We start from the raw sequence: 12,945 nt of genomic DNA, 5'->3' as shown, positions 1-12,945 counted from the left end.
GTGGGACTGTGGGATCTGCAGGGGATTTTCTCTGCTCTGTTACTGCTTTTTCCTGGAGTGGGTAACGCACCTGGGGGCGCAGCATGGCCCTGAGCCCGCTGCAGGCTTGGCTTCTCTTGCCAGCCCCCTCTGTTCATTGCAAAGGAGCAAACCCCAGCAGCCCCCTATTTCTGCAAGACTCCAAAAATCCTTCAGTGTGCACGAAAAGCCCCCAGAGGAGGGCAGCTGGGCTGAGACCACTGCAGGACCATCCTGGGGACGGCTGGGCTGGGGGCAAAGGTGCTAAACCTGGGAGCTGGGTGTTGCCTGAGCACCCAGCCTGGGCACCCGCTCAGCGCCGTGTCATGCAGGGCTGTAGGGACACCTGGTGGGCACCTTCCAAAGCAGCATTTTGGGACCGCAGAAAGTGCTGGGAAAACTCTTTAGAAGGGTGCAAGCCTGGCCTTGGAGTGAGGATGCTGGGGCCAAGGCCTGTAGGGTCACCCCTAAGGGGTACGTGGGGGGATCCTGCTCCTGCTCAGGGCTATGGGCATGGCGCAGGGCCCAGCGAGCAGCTGGAGGGGTGGAGGTGCTGCTGTACTCGGAGCCTGGGTGTCATCCCCATCCTTGTGTCACCCTTAGGGATCTCATCGGTCCCCATCGTAGCACGGTGCTTATTGGCACGTGGGAGCTGAGCCAGTGAATGCCCCAGGCACTCTGTGACATCAGGCAGAACGGTGGCACCGGGCAACATCGGGCAGAGCGGTGACAACAGGCAGCGAGCCTGGGGACTGCCCCGCGCTGCCTGGGTGCACCTGAGGCCACCAGGGCAATCGTCCAGGGGGTGAGTCTGCTGCAGGGTGCCAAGAGAGGGGCGATGGGACAGGGGGTCCGCACTGCAGACCCTTAACGCCCATTGCTCCGGGGTCACATCCTGTCCCTGCAGACACAGAGCCCGGGGTCACACCATCCCGGCTGTGTCCCTGCTGGGTGCAAGGACCTGGGAGTCAGCACGGCCCCGCAGGGCCCTGTTCCCACCAGGGCTGGCCAAGGAGAGGATGAAGCCCCATAAGCCACCGAAGTCCCGCAGCCCCGTGGCCTCTGAGCAGCATCAGCCACCGCAACGTGGCTCAGCAGAGAGCTGGGAAGCGTCTGCCCCCTCCTCGGCTGCGACTGCCCCCAGGGAGCTCTCCACGTCCTGCAGGACCTCCACATCCAGCGGGACCTCCATGTCCAGCAGGACCTCCACGTCCAGCAGAGCCTCCACGTAAGTGAGGGGATGCCTCCTCTTTGGCTGGACGAAGCTTGTCCCCGTTCATGTCTTAGGGCTCCGTTATGTTCCCTGCCCACCCTCGAGGTAGAAATACAGCCAGGTGGGGTGCAGGGGGTGACAGGACGGTGCCCGCCTTGCAGAGGGTCTGCCCCACGCTGCACGATCCTGGTGGCCGAGGTGTACCCACCCAGGCAGGCGGTGTGCAGGACGGACGTGTCGAAGCTGGACAAAGCAATACAGGTGAGGGTGGGCAGCGTGGCCCCGTGCACATCCTGCTGGGAGCACACCCGGCCCCTTAAAAGCACGTACCCATCACCCAGACGTGTAACCCGCAGCCCCAGGGATGCAGCTGGGTCGGGGAGCTGTGCTGGGGATGGCTTTGGCCACTGCTGAGCACCCCAGTGTGGCCCAGCATGGGCCCAGCTGGGGAGCATCCCCGGGATGGTGGCCACCAGGTCCCTTCGGTTGCCATCCCCGGGCTCAGCCCACACGGTGTTTGACGATGTGGGTGCTCTCGGCCCCAGACGCCCCCGTCCTTGCACGCGTTACTGAAGCAATGGCACCCACGGCACGAGGAGAAGGGAGAAACCAAGGATGTGAGCAACGGCCAGGATCAGCCTCAGCGGTGGGCCTCAGCGACCAGCAGTGCCCCGGGGGGCTCCCCCCAGGCAGCGGGGCGCAGAGCCCCCAGCCCCCCCGAGGGCGCTGCCGCAGCCCAGGGCAGGTAACAGGGATGTTAGTGGGGATCATCCCCCGGGCTGATCCAGGTCCCCAAAGCAGGAGGACGGGTGCTCAGTGTGGGAATGTCCCTCGGTAGGAGGAGCAGCCTCTCGCCCGACCTGTGCCCGAGTCCCAGCGACGTAGAGCGGGCAGACCAGGGTCAGGCTGTGCTGGGGACGGAAGGTAACCCTAACCCCTGGCTCTCCCCACCCCGTTCAACCGCGTTTGCTCCAAGCATACTCCTCTGAAATCCTCTGTCCCACCTTGGTGAATCCAGCGTTCTGGAGAAACCAGACCCAGGGACCATTTAATGTGCTGGTGTCCAAAACTTCCCCCTTCCTCTCTCCTTCTCCCACCGCAGGGGACAAGGCTGATGTCCCGGACACCGTGGTGGTGGGCAGCCTGGGGACCTGCCCGGCAGGGGAGGGGAGGCAGGAGGGGCTGAAACAAGCTCAGGCTCATGGTAAGCACGGAACTGTCCTGGAGGCACGTGTACACCAGCCTTGGCCCCCCTCTGTGCATATTTTATGGGTCCCCTGATAGCAAACCTGGGCCGGAGCTGGATCGCACAGCCACCGGCTGCAGACGCAGCTGGCAGGAGAAGAGGTGCTGCTGAGAGCACAGAAATGAGCACACCGGCCATGCCGAGCCTGGGCGAATCCTAATTAATCCAAAAATTAATCCAAAATTAATCCAAATTAATCCAAAAATCTTGGCCCAAAACCAAGAGCAAAGCCTCAGAGCTGGTGGCAGTCGGCCTGTGGCACCTCCCGGAGGTGAAACTCTGAGCGTCGCAGCTTCCAGGCCACCCGCAGGCTGTCCTACTCCCATCTCAAACACATTTTCATGCTCTTCAGCTTTACTTTTCCAGTAGGATAAAAATGAGATCTTTTTATTTTTAATGGAATTTGAGGTCCTGCTTTTTACCACGTGCCTCCAGGAGCTGGAGCAGGAGGTGAGCAGTGTGACTCCCGGTGGCTGACTTAGCGCAGGGTCTGGCTGCTGCCCTGCAGCCACAAGGAGAAGGTGAACGCCTTGTCCCAGGGGCCACAGCCACCTCCACCCACTTCTCCCTCGGTCCCTGGCTGGGGCAGGTGTGGGACAGTCCCTGCAGCTGCCTGTCCCTCCGCATGGGCGGCTGCGTTGGATCACCTGCCTTGGTGCATCCTCCAACCCCAAACTCCTTTTTCCTTTCCAGAAAGCAGGGAGGCAAACGTGAGCCAGTTTCTGGAGGCTGATGGAAACTGTCACGAGGAAGGTAAGCAGCAGAGTCCATCTGTGACCATCCCACACCTGGGTACTCTGAACAAAGTCCCTGTAACACAGAAAATCTCTATTTCCCGTTGAGCCACGGGGTAGGGCAAGACCCCTGCTTAGCCCTTAATGCCAGTGAGTGTGGCTGATCAGGCTCAGGACCATAGGAACCAACTGCTGGGACCCCGGAGTGGCTTTTCCCCAAAAAATCAGGGCCACGTGGCTGCACCGGCCGCCGTAAATGAGCCATGAGCAGCCAGGGGCACCTCCTGGAGCAGGAGCAGGAGGTGGAGGCTGCTCGCAGCTCCCCAGGAGAAGCCATTTGCAAGTGCTGATAAAATAACTCCAGCCCTGCCGAACCTGCAAATGCTGGGCTGTGCTGAGGCTGTTGGCGTCAGGGACCGCTAGATGGTGATGTCTGCACGCTCCCGGCCGCTTTCCACCTTCCTGTGCTGCTTTCCGATCATCTCTCCCGTGCAGGCAGGGATCCTGAAGGATTCTCCCTCGTGGAGGTTTCCAGGTTGTGGAGCCTCTACAGCCAGCCCATCCCGCAGGCACAGCTCTTGCAGCAGCACTGCGGGCTGGGGCTCTCCTTAATGCTGCTTTTATTCCGCTGGCTCCTTCCCAATCTCCTTCCTGAGCCTCAGAAGACAAACTCCACAGAGGGCACTGTGCTAAAGCTGCCTTCGGATTTCAGGTGCTTGCTGCAATGACGAGCGATAAAAGGTCTGATGTATTTTAATAAATCCAAAAAACGAGCAAAGCTCTTCCTGATGCCGCTAGTTTAAGGTGCATTCTGCCCGTTCACAACCCAGAACTGAGTTTTCCAAGTCTCCAGGAAACTTTCTGAAACAAAACGCATTTCCCCGTTGATTTTAGGGAAACAGGTCTATGTCGAAGAGCTGAAGTCTCACCTCACCCCAGCAGAAACCCACTCAGACCAGCATCACCAGGAGGCAATGGAGGATGTGGCTGTGGATGGTGAGTGTGTTCAGGTCCTGGAGCACCTGCAGGGCAGGAAGCTTAAGGATTGGGGATGAAAAGGAGAAAGAGCTGGGATTAAAATAAATCAATAAATGAAAGCCAAAGTACTGACATTTCCCAGGGCACAAAATCATAGAATTCAGGCTGGAAGGGACTTCAGGACACCTCTAGTCCCACCTCCTGCTCAAAGCTGGGTCAGCTGTGAGATCAGACTGGGTTGCTCTGGGATTTATCCATTATAGGATCTCAGGGAGTCAGGGATAACCTGAGATGAGAACGCTGTGCTCTAGGAAAGCCTGGACCTCCAGCCTGGATGGCTAGCTGGCCAAAAAGGCCCTGGGTTTGTGAAGCAGTTTTGTGGTGAAATTCTCCAAAATCACCAAATCCTTTGTGGATATGAGAGTTCTCGGTGTTGTAAACTCCCTTTTTGGCGAGACATTTAAAGCTGCAGCCAAGAGCCTCCCTGCAAGCTCTTGTCTGTCTGTTGGGCTCTCCTTCCTCAAACATCTTCCCCCCCCCGACCACACTTCATCTTCCCCCGTTCCCCAGGGGACACAGTCGACGGCCAGGACACAGGCTCCAGCACGGGCACCGTGGAGATCTCCTTAGCCAGCGAGGAGCTGCAGGAGGTCTCGGGACACACCACGGGTGGGGATTGATATTTCTCTCCTCGGTTTCTGCTCCTGCACAGCCGCTGCAGCCAAAAACCCAGAAAGATGAGCTCAGAGAGGCCTCTGGAGCTTGGCCACGGCCTGGGATACGCCTTGCACTCAGCAGAGGTTAAATCCTCTCCGCTTCTCCCTTACCTTTAATCTCATGTTCAATTTTTTGCTTTGCATTATTTGGCACAAGTTGCTCCGTGTGTCCTGGCAAGATATAAATGCCATCCTTCAGCATATAAAAGTAAAAGGGGGTTGTGCCTAGAGAGTGCTAGACAGTGTGTGGAGGGAAGCAAGGGTTGATGAATGGCCGTGGAAAGGAAATTTAATCTTTCTTGGCCTCAACATCCCACCCTGCCTGGGGGGGAGGGAGTTTCATTGCATTATTGTGGCTACAGTCCTTTAGATCCTGAGATGGAAAGGGTAGGTGAAAGGCAAAGGTGTCTCCATTATTATTATTAATAACCTTTTCCCAGTCTCTCTCCGCTGGCTGCCAGCACGGAGAGGAGGTTTCTAACGCTTTCTTGTTACAGAGGACGCAGACACTGCAGATAATTTTGGTTCTGACCTGGCCACAGTGGAGATCCCCCTGGGGGAGATCCCCCCGAACCCAGAGGAGCTGCAGGAGGTGCTGGGTCCCGCTGCTGTGGACGGTGAGGGTCTCTGCCTGCCCTTCCATTGTCATTGCCAAGGCCAGGAACGTCCCCAGCGAGCCCCTTCCTGCTCCGTTCAAATATTGCCTGGGCTCTAGGGGATGAGGGCGGCACCCAGGACCTGGTCTCCACCCCAGACACCACAGCCAGAGAGGTCCACGTGGGCAGCCAGGAGATGCAGGAAGCCTCGGGACACATGGAAGGTAGGGGTAGGCTTTTGAGATCTATTCCCTTGGAGGAAGCCTAAACGTCTCTGGTAACCAACAGCTGAGTTAAAAGCCTTCTGCGTGCCCGTACTGGTGCTTGTCCAGTGATGAGGATGTGATGTTAACACAAGAAGCTACACGAAGCTATTGATCCCCTTAAAATAATGTTGTGGGTTCCCATTCACATGGGGCAGACGTGGAGGAAAGTCTCTGTGGGCGAGGGATGTGACTGCTCCTCCAGCAGTACAGTACCCCTGCCCCGTCTCAGCCGTGCCTGGTACCCCATCAGAGCCCTCACGCTGTGATAGGGATTAGTGTCCAATGCAGTCACTCTGGACTCCTGCCTGTAAAAAGCCAGCCCCGGCACTTTTGCTTTCAGTTTTCCCCTTTTCCAATGCCTAACCCTCCCCGAAGACTCCATCCTGCCTCTGTTAGGAAGGAACCAAGCTCTAATGAACATCTGGGGCAAGCCCCTGGCTTGTATAGCAGCTGCCACTGGGTCCAGCACCAGCACCTCGTCCTCTCCATGCTCTGCTGTCTGTCATTCCCACCAATTTATCATTTTTATAACTGTTATTTCCCCTGAATGCTCTGCTCTCCCCCTGCAGCTGATGGGAAGGCAAGTTTGAGCGAATCCATGAAGGTGGTGAGGGTGGTCCAGCAACCACCCCTGGAGGAAGGTGAGTGAGATGTCCACCATGCAAGCTGCTGCCAGTTAACAGCAAACAGGATTAGATTTTCTCCCTTCAGAAGAAAATTCTGTGGCCGTGTATTTTAATGAATTGCAAATCTGCTGGTAATGAAGCTGCGAGGGGAGAAGCAGAGGAACACCAGCAGCTGCAGTACGTTTCCAGTGGAAGCTGCTGGAGAAATCAAGGCACGGTGCTGCTCTCAACACACTCCGTGCTCCGCGTCGTAACTCCTGAGCTACCAGGGCAGGAAAGCACAGCCGTAGGATGGGCTGCAAAGATTTACTTGGCACCCTCTGGCTTCTGTTCCCCTTCTTGCTGCAACTCTCCTGCACAGCACAGACCTGATTTGTCTGCGAGCCACCTCGTCTCGCTCGGCTTCCCCCCTCGTAGCAGCGATGTCAGGGCTTTTCTCCTCCCTGTGTGCAGGCAAGATTAATTTCACTAATGTGCTGAAAAGATTTTAAACCCTCTGGAGGACAGAGCTGGAGAAAGGCAAAGGATGTTAATAACACGGCTCTTACTTTTATTTAACCAATCTCCCTCCACCTCCTGGCTGTGTGTAGAAGGCAGTAACGCCTTGCTGTGTTGAGGATGGTTAAGAGAATCATGCTTAGAAGGAAAATAGTGCTCAAAAGATTTTATTTTGTTGCTTTCATAGAGACCAAAGTTGATGTCAGTGGTGAGGGCTCCATCCTGGCCACCCCGAGCATCCACTCAGCCCCAGAGAAGCTGAAAGAGGCACAAGTGGATGGTGAGTGAATCATAGAAATGTTGGTGGGAAGGAGACTCCAAACCCATAGAAAGCGTGGGAAGGAGACTCCAAACCAGCCTTCCGCTTGCTGCCAAGTTATTGCCAGCACTGGATGAGGTTGGTTGAGGTTTTACCCAGCCAAGCTCTGGGCATCTCTGGGACTTGAATGCCTGGACATGGCCCAAAGTGCCTTACCCGGTTTCTCCTGGATTTTCTGGGGGTGACAAGCAGGAACTGAGCCTGGGTCTTCAGCTACCTGCGCTGTGACGCCTTCATTCTGGGTCACAGTGTGACAGGCTGGCTGTGCTGCGATGGCAATTGTGTGGCCTCTCGTCCATCAGCCAAGCCAGGTTCTGGATAAGCAGGCAGAGGAAAATATCTGCAAGAAAAAGCTTGGCATGCTGTTAATTCCCCTCTGTGATTAGTCAGCCTTTGGGTACCATGAGCCACCGTGATCACGAGGAAGAGAAAGGAAAAACAGCTTGTCCATGAAATGCTGCCTCTGTGGGCATCAGGTTGTCCCAGGTGCTGGCTGCTTTGAAGGGAAGGAAGAAGGGATATAAGGATACAAGGAAGAAGGGATATAAGCTGCCCTCCATGTCCACTGCAGGTGGGATGGGAAATCAGAGGCTTAAGTGACAAGAAGAAGGGATTTGAAAGTATCCACAGGGAAGAGCAGAGGACAGGGGATGCTGGGAGGCACAAGATTTCTCTTGCTCGATATCCTGCTGCTCATGGACAGGAGGGCACAGAGAGCTAATGCTGCTGCAGCACAAAACAGGGAAAGGTGCCATCGTAGGGTCCTTCCAGCTCTCCTCCTTGGGATGTCTGAGGCTGTGGGTGCTGGCGAGAGGGAAGCCCATGAGGTTTTGTCTTTCCATGTCCAGAAAAAGTTGCTCCTGGCCGTGCTCCCAAAACCCGGGTAAAACTGAAGCTCCTGCCAAAGAAGAGGGTTCGAAAACCCCTCACAAGGGAGACAAGCAGGTAAGCATCAAGGTGGAGACAGGGCTTGTAGGAACGCTGAGGCCTGTTGTGTGATCACGTCTCAGCTGTCAGCCCGTCCATCTCTCCTCTTCATTGTGTGTGTGGCAGGGAACTCCCACAGATCCCTCAGATGAGAAATGAGTGTGAAGCAGTGAGGAACATGACAAAGAAGCAATGGAAAGGTAACGGTACCTTGCTACGTGCTCCTCCCCGTTGACATGTTGCCAGCACAGACAGGAGTGGTTCGATCTTTAGCTTGGTCCTGCAGCACTGCGTGACCCTCCTGAGACAATAACCTCACCTTGGGGTACACAAAGGAAGGGACAATTCCGTGTCCCAAGGATGTGGGGACCCAGAGACTGAAGGAGGCATCTCTGCCCTTTTTGGCAGAGAGACAGCTGAAAATCAGGAGAGCAGAGCTAGAACTAAACCAACCAAGCACCTCACATCAAATATGTGCTTACCCTTCTTCTCCCCAGACTCCTCGACTGCCCTGCACTGTCAGTAGCTATTTAAAGATAGATGCTTTGTCACTGGCAGGAAGGAACAACCCACCCCAGTCCTCAATCCCTACTGGTTACAGTTCATTGCTTCCAAAAGAACGTAAGACAGGTAGCTCTGTTCCCCCACACCCCATTTAAACCACTGTCTTCTCCCTGCCTGCCTGCAGCATTCTCCGATGCTTTCAACTTCTTCCCCAAAGACACGGATGGCAATATTAACCTCTACAGCCTGGAGGTGACTGCTCAGCAGCTGGGGATTAGCTTGGCCGGCCAGGAGGCATACTACAAGCTGGTGTGTGCAGAAGCTGATGGTGAGTGCCTCATGGAATCATAGCGTGGGTTGGGTTGGAAGGGACCTTAAAGATCACCTAATTCCAACCCCCTGCCATGGGCAGGGGGACCTCCCACTAGACCAGGTCACTCAAAGCCCCGTCCGACCCAGCCTTGAACACTTCCAGGGATTGGGCTCGATGCATGGATTGTTCTGGGTGTGTAAAGTGATCCTTCTCCATGTGCCTTCCCTGCCGTGGGCAGTGCTGTACTGAGATGTTTTATGAGCAAGGGACCATGCTTGAGCTGCTGTGTTTGAGCACTCAGCACTGGCTCTATCCTTCACAAATGCATGCTGTGCTTTTTGGACCCCTTTACACATGCTGAAGCACTAAGTGCCACTGTCCAGTTACATGTGAAAGCTTTAACAGCTTTTTCTCCTGCCCTTAGGTTTTAGCAAGCAAATCTTTCTGCAGTGCCAGCTCTGAGCTGCTCACCCCAGCATTTCGTTACAGCAAAAATCTGCCTTGCTAACAGAGATGCCACTTGCTTGCAGGAGACAAGGCGATGAATTTCTCAGACTTTCTGACCACCATTACTGACAAGAACTGCTTTATCCAGACAGTATGTAAGTAAGAGACACCCTACCCATGCAAGTGTTGTGCTCCCCTCCAGCAAAACTGTCAGTTACCCAGAGATATCTGAACTATCTGATTCCCAGTCTAATTGGTACGGAGCAAGAAATCAGCATTGGGACCCAAAGAAACAAAGGCTGCTTTGCTCAGACAAGACCGTGATAGCTCAAGGGGTTGTGACAGTGCAGCTGAGGGTTAGCTCTGTCCCCAGACCAAGCAGCAGAGAAGAGTGGTGGGGAAGGACCATCGTAGTGCTGGCCAGTCTCAGCGAGGGGAACACAAGGACAGTGGCACAAATCCAGCATCCAGTCCAAGTGTTCCTGGCTACCAGAGCAGAGGCCAAACTCAGCTCTCAAGCAGAGAAGCAGTAGTAGTAGAAGACATTATCCTGAACAGAGAAGCCGTTAGTAGAAGACATTATCTTTCTTTGGCTAATGAATGGCTGCAGGGACTCGTCCTCCCTGCTAGATGTCTAACCAGCACTCAGCAGAAAATGGGGATAGATCCCTATTGTCCAGATCTTTCTGGGGGCTGCAGGTGTCTCTGCTCCCTCTGAGCTCTGTGAAGGTAAGACAAGGCTCAGCCATGGCTCTGACTGCTCTCCTTCTCTACAGTCCCTGAGAAAAGTGATTCAGGCAGCTTTGATTATGTCGATGCCAGAGGAATCCTCCTCTGCAAAGTCTTGCTGAAGCTGGTGGAGTTGGCAGCTCTGCCCCGGAAAACTCTTCTTCAGATTGCCAGGTGAGCTGCCTTAGCATTGCAAGACAGAGAAGGAAGCTCTCCACTTTACTGGGACATATGTGGATTATCTAACTTAGTATGTGGATATCAGGGCCCAAGACTATATTTCCTGAAATGTTTCATACCTAGATGGACATCCAAAAGTACCTGCATAGCTCCAGTATTTTCTTTACAAAGGTGTTGTTGTAAAGGCCACCACATGTCTACCTCACACCATTTAAATATGGGCTTTCGAGATATGTCAGTGTACAGCAGCCAGTGCTGAGCAGGCCTTGGGCTCTGTTTTGCTGGACAACTACGCCCTCTTTTGTCTTCTAGTTACTACCAGCAGAAGCTTAGGGACTACACTGGCCACAAAGCCTGGCTGGATGCTGATTTCCTCACGAGTTACAGAAAGAACAACAACAAAACTAGGAAAGATCTGGTTTATCCTATGACTTCCTTTGTAAGCGCTGCCCGCATCCCAATGATGAAGGAAAAAGAGGCAGCAGCTTATATGGAACGACTCAAAGGTAAGGCTTGCACGCTGTCATTCCCACTCTATCATTCCCACTCTGTCCAAAAGGGAGTTCACCAGAGTTACGAGGGTGAAATACTGACTGGGGCTTTTGCCGCAGCTTCCTCCATTACTTCATGGCACATGGCCTCCTCCAAAGGTGGAGAATCGGTGCTTTGGTACTTTATTCAGCAAGTCCCAGCACCAGCCTCGCATTAGCAAACCCTTCCCCAGGCAGTAATAGCCAAGAGGAGCACAGGAAACAGAGCTGGAGCCAACCTTGGGAGTTCTTCCAGCCCATAACCCTCCTAGGGCAAGATGCGGAATCAAACAGTTGGAGTGGGTTGTGCTCCAGAGACTTCTAGGGACAAAGGAATCACCTTCCTGAGGTGTCTCTGGTGGCTGAGTAGCTTTGTGTTTCAAGAGTGAGAAATCTGGGACCTACAAGCCCTTCTCTGTTCAGAGGAAAAAGAGCAAGAGTCACTTGGCTGTAGCTGTACAGTGACCCTTGTTCTATCTTCCCCTTGCCAGGATCCGTGCCCCGTACAAGCAGCCCGTATGCTCAAGTACCCATCTTCCCACTAATTTTGAATGAAGACACAAAGACACTCGTGAAGCCGAAAAAAAACATGCAGAAGCTGCTGAGGCAGAGAAAGAAAGAGCCAGTAGCTTCAACACAGACCTGCTCCATCCATAAGAGAAACCACGTGCAGGAGGTAAGAGACAAGCATGATGCTTCCGATACATGGAACAGTACCAAGGGAGGCCTGGGGACAAGCCTGAAAACCTGCTTTTTGTTTAATCAGGCCGCTACCCTCAAGCCTCCTGCTCGCAGCAGAAAGCAGAAACGCTCCCCCACCATCAGCTCAGCGCAGCCGAACAGACAGCATCACCCAAAAACAGGCAACCAGGGCAAGACACAAGCACACACGAGCGTGAGATCCAGCCCCACGCCCCACCTGCCCTCCAGGAGCCGCCCGCACAGCACTCCTCACTCGGTCAGGCACTTGCTTCACGTTTTCTCCCCCTTTTCTGCTGCAGCATTCAGTCACGGGCTCAGTTACAACTTGCTGTGTTTTTTTTTTCCCTGGTAGCCATTACTCTGATGAGAAGACACAAAGCTAGAAGCAATATATAATGATAGTTGGCAACCCCACTTATATACCGTGACAAGGAGACACAGGCTGCAGATACTGTACAGCTTAGAGCACAGACGTTAGGGTTGCGGTGTGGGGACTGCAATTCAGCCAGCACCGAAGGGTGACTGGTCACTCGTGCAACCTATAAATTAACTGTCTGGCGAATGCTTTAACTAGACGTGGGTATTACACGGCAATTTGCTCCTAAGCGCAAGGAAAAACGAAACCAGAGGTATAATAATAGCTTAGTTGTTTATTACTGTTAATTGTCAGCATGAATTAGTTATAACCTGCCATCACCGCATCCTAGCGTGCCGCTGAGGTGTATTTTTAGCCTTGTACGCACATCTGCAGCACGTGCTCCCACCGGGGCCGAGCTGCGGGGCTTCCCCCCATGGGGCTCTGCCTCCTCCTGGGCATGGCCCCCTTCTTCTCCTTTCTTCTCCCTTCTCCCCTTCGCTCCCAGGAGGCGCGGGTGGCCCAGCAGTACCAGCACAGCCTGGCCCTCCGCCAGCGCGCCAGCCTGCTCAAGCTGTGGCGGAAGATCGGCGGGGCCGAGATCGGCCGCCAGACGGGCAGCAAGCGCTTCCACCACACCTTCTCCACCTACTCCTGGTCGTGGAACGCGTGCCAGGAGCTGGTGACCGCCGACGAGCTGCAGGCGCTGGACCGCCTGAACCGCCGCCATCGCCGGGCCACCAGGCAGGCGACCACCACCAAATGGACGTCCCTGGACCCCACCAGAACCCGCTGAAACGCCGGACGGTGCCGGTTTGGGCCGGGCTTCGCTCCCACCCTGTCTTCCGGGGTAATAAAACGCGAAATAAGAGCCGAGACAAGCGTTTTCATCGTTTTTATTCCACCGCACGCGGCCGCAGCCGCGGGACGCCGCTCCCCTGAGGCGGCGCTGAGGTAACGGCCGCCCCCTCCTCCCCCCACCCCCACCGCCGCCTTCGCGCGCGCTTCCCGCCGCCGCCGCCCCACGTGACCGCGGCCGCCCGCCTAG

General features: G+C 55.0%; 1 protein-coding gene across 5 annotated transcripts; it reads left to right on the top strand.

Moving 5' to 3' along the window:
* Positions 1-4: 4 nt before the first annotated feature.
* EFCAB3 (EF-hand calcium binding domain 3) lies at positions 5-12,928 on the top strand. 5 transcript variants are annotated; one of them, XM_040536587.1, is made up of 23 exons: positions 5-823; positions 926-1,246; positions 1,393-1,492; positions 1,777-1,976; positions 2,070-2,155; positions 2,334-2,435; positions 2,886-2,927; positions 3,171-3,230; positions 4,106-4,207; positions 4,760-4,858; positions 5,403-5,522; positions 5,621-5,725; positions 6,337-6,408; positions 7,079-7,171; positions 8,059-8,155; positions 8,228-8,337; positions 8,826-8,969; positions 9,485-9,556; positions 10,178-10,304; positions 10,623-10,816; positions 11,332-11,516; positions 11,607-11,798; positions 12,406-12,928. In XM_040536587.1, the coding sequence occupies exons 2-23, from the start codon at positions 1,038-1,040 to the stop codon at positions 12,691-12,693; spliced, it is 2,799 nt and encodes a 932-aa protein (XP_040392521.1). In that variant the 5' UTR covers positions 5-823; positions 926-1,037; the 3' UTR covers positions 12,694-12,928. The 5 variants fall into 5 exon arrangements, with proteins under 5 accessions (XP_040392521.1, XP_040392523.1, XP_040392525.1 ...); XM_040536588.1 differs by having other exon boundaries at positions 249-823; positions 8,264-8,337; XM_040536589.1 differs by lacking the exon at positions 2,886-2,927.
* Positions 12,929-12,945: the final 17 nt, after the last annotated feature.

Source organism: Cygnus olor, chromosome 25, assembly GCF_009769625.2.
Source record: "Cygnus olor isolate bCygOlo1 chromosome 25, bCygOlo1.pri.v2, whole genome shotgun sequence".
Classification (NCBI taxonomy): Eukaryota; Metazoa; Chordata; class Aves; order Anseriformes; family Anatidae; genus Cygnus; species Cygnus olor.
The sequence above is the reverse complement of the archived record's forward strand: the minus strand, read 5'-3'. Positions and strand labels throughout refer to the sequence as shown.

Coding starts and splice junctions, on each gene's coding strand:
- EFCAB3 (XM_040536587.1), top strand. CDS start 1,038: ATGAAGCCCCATAAGCCACCGAAGTCCCGCAGCCCCGTGGCCTCTGAG. Junction 11,517..11,606: donor AGAGAAACCACGTGCAGGAG/GTAAGAGACAAG, acceptor TTGTTTAATCAG/GCCGCTACCCTCAAGCCTCC. Junction 11,799..12,405: donor CGCACAGCACTCCTCACTCG/GTCAGGCACTTG, acceptor CTTCGCTCCCAG/GAGGCGCGGGTGGCCCAGCA.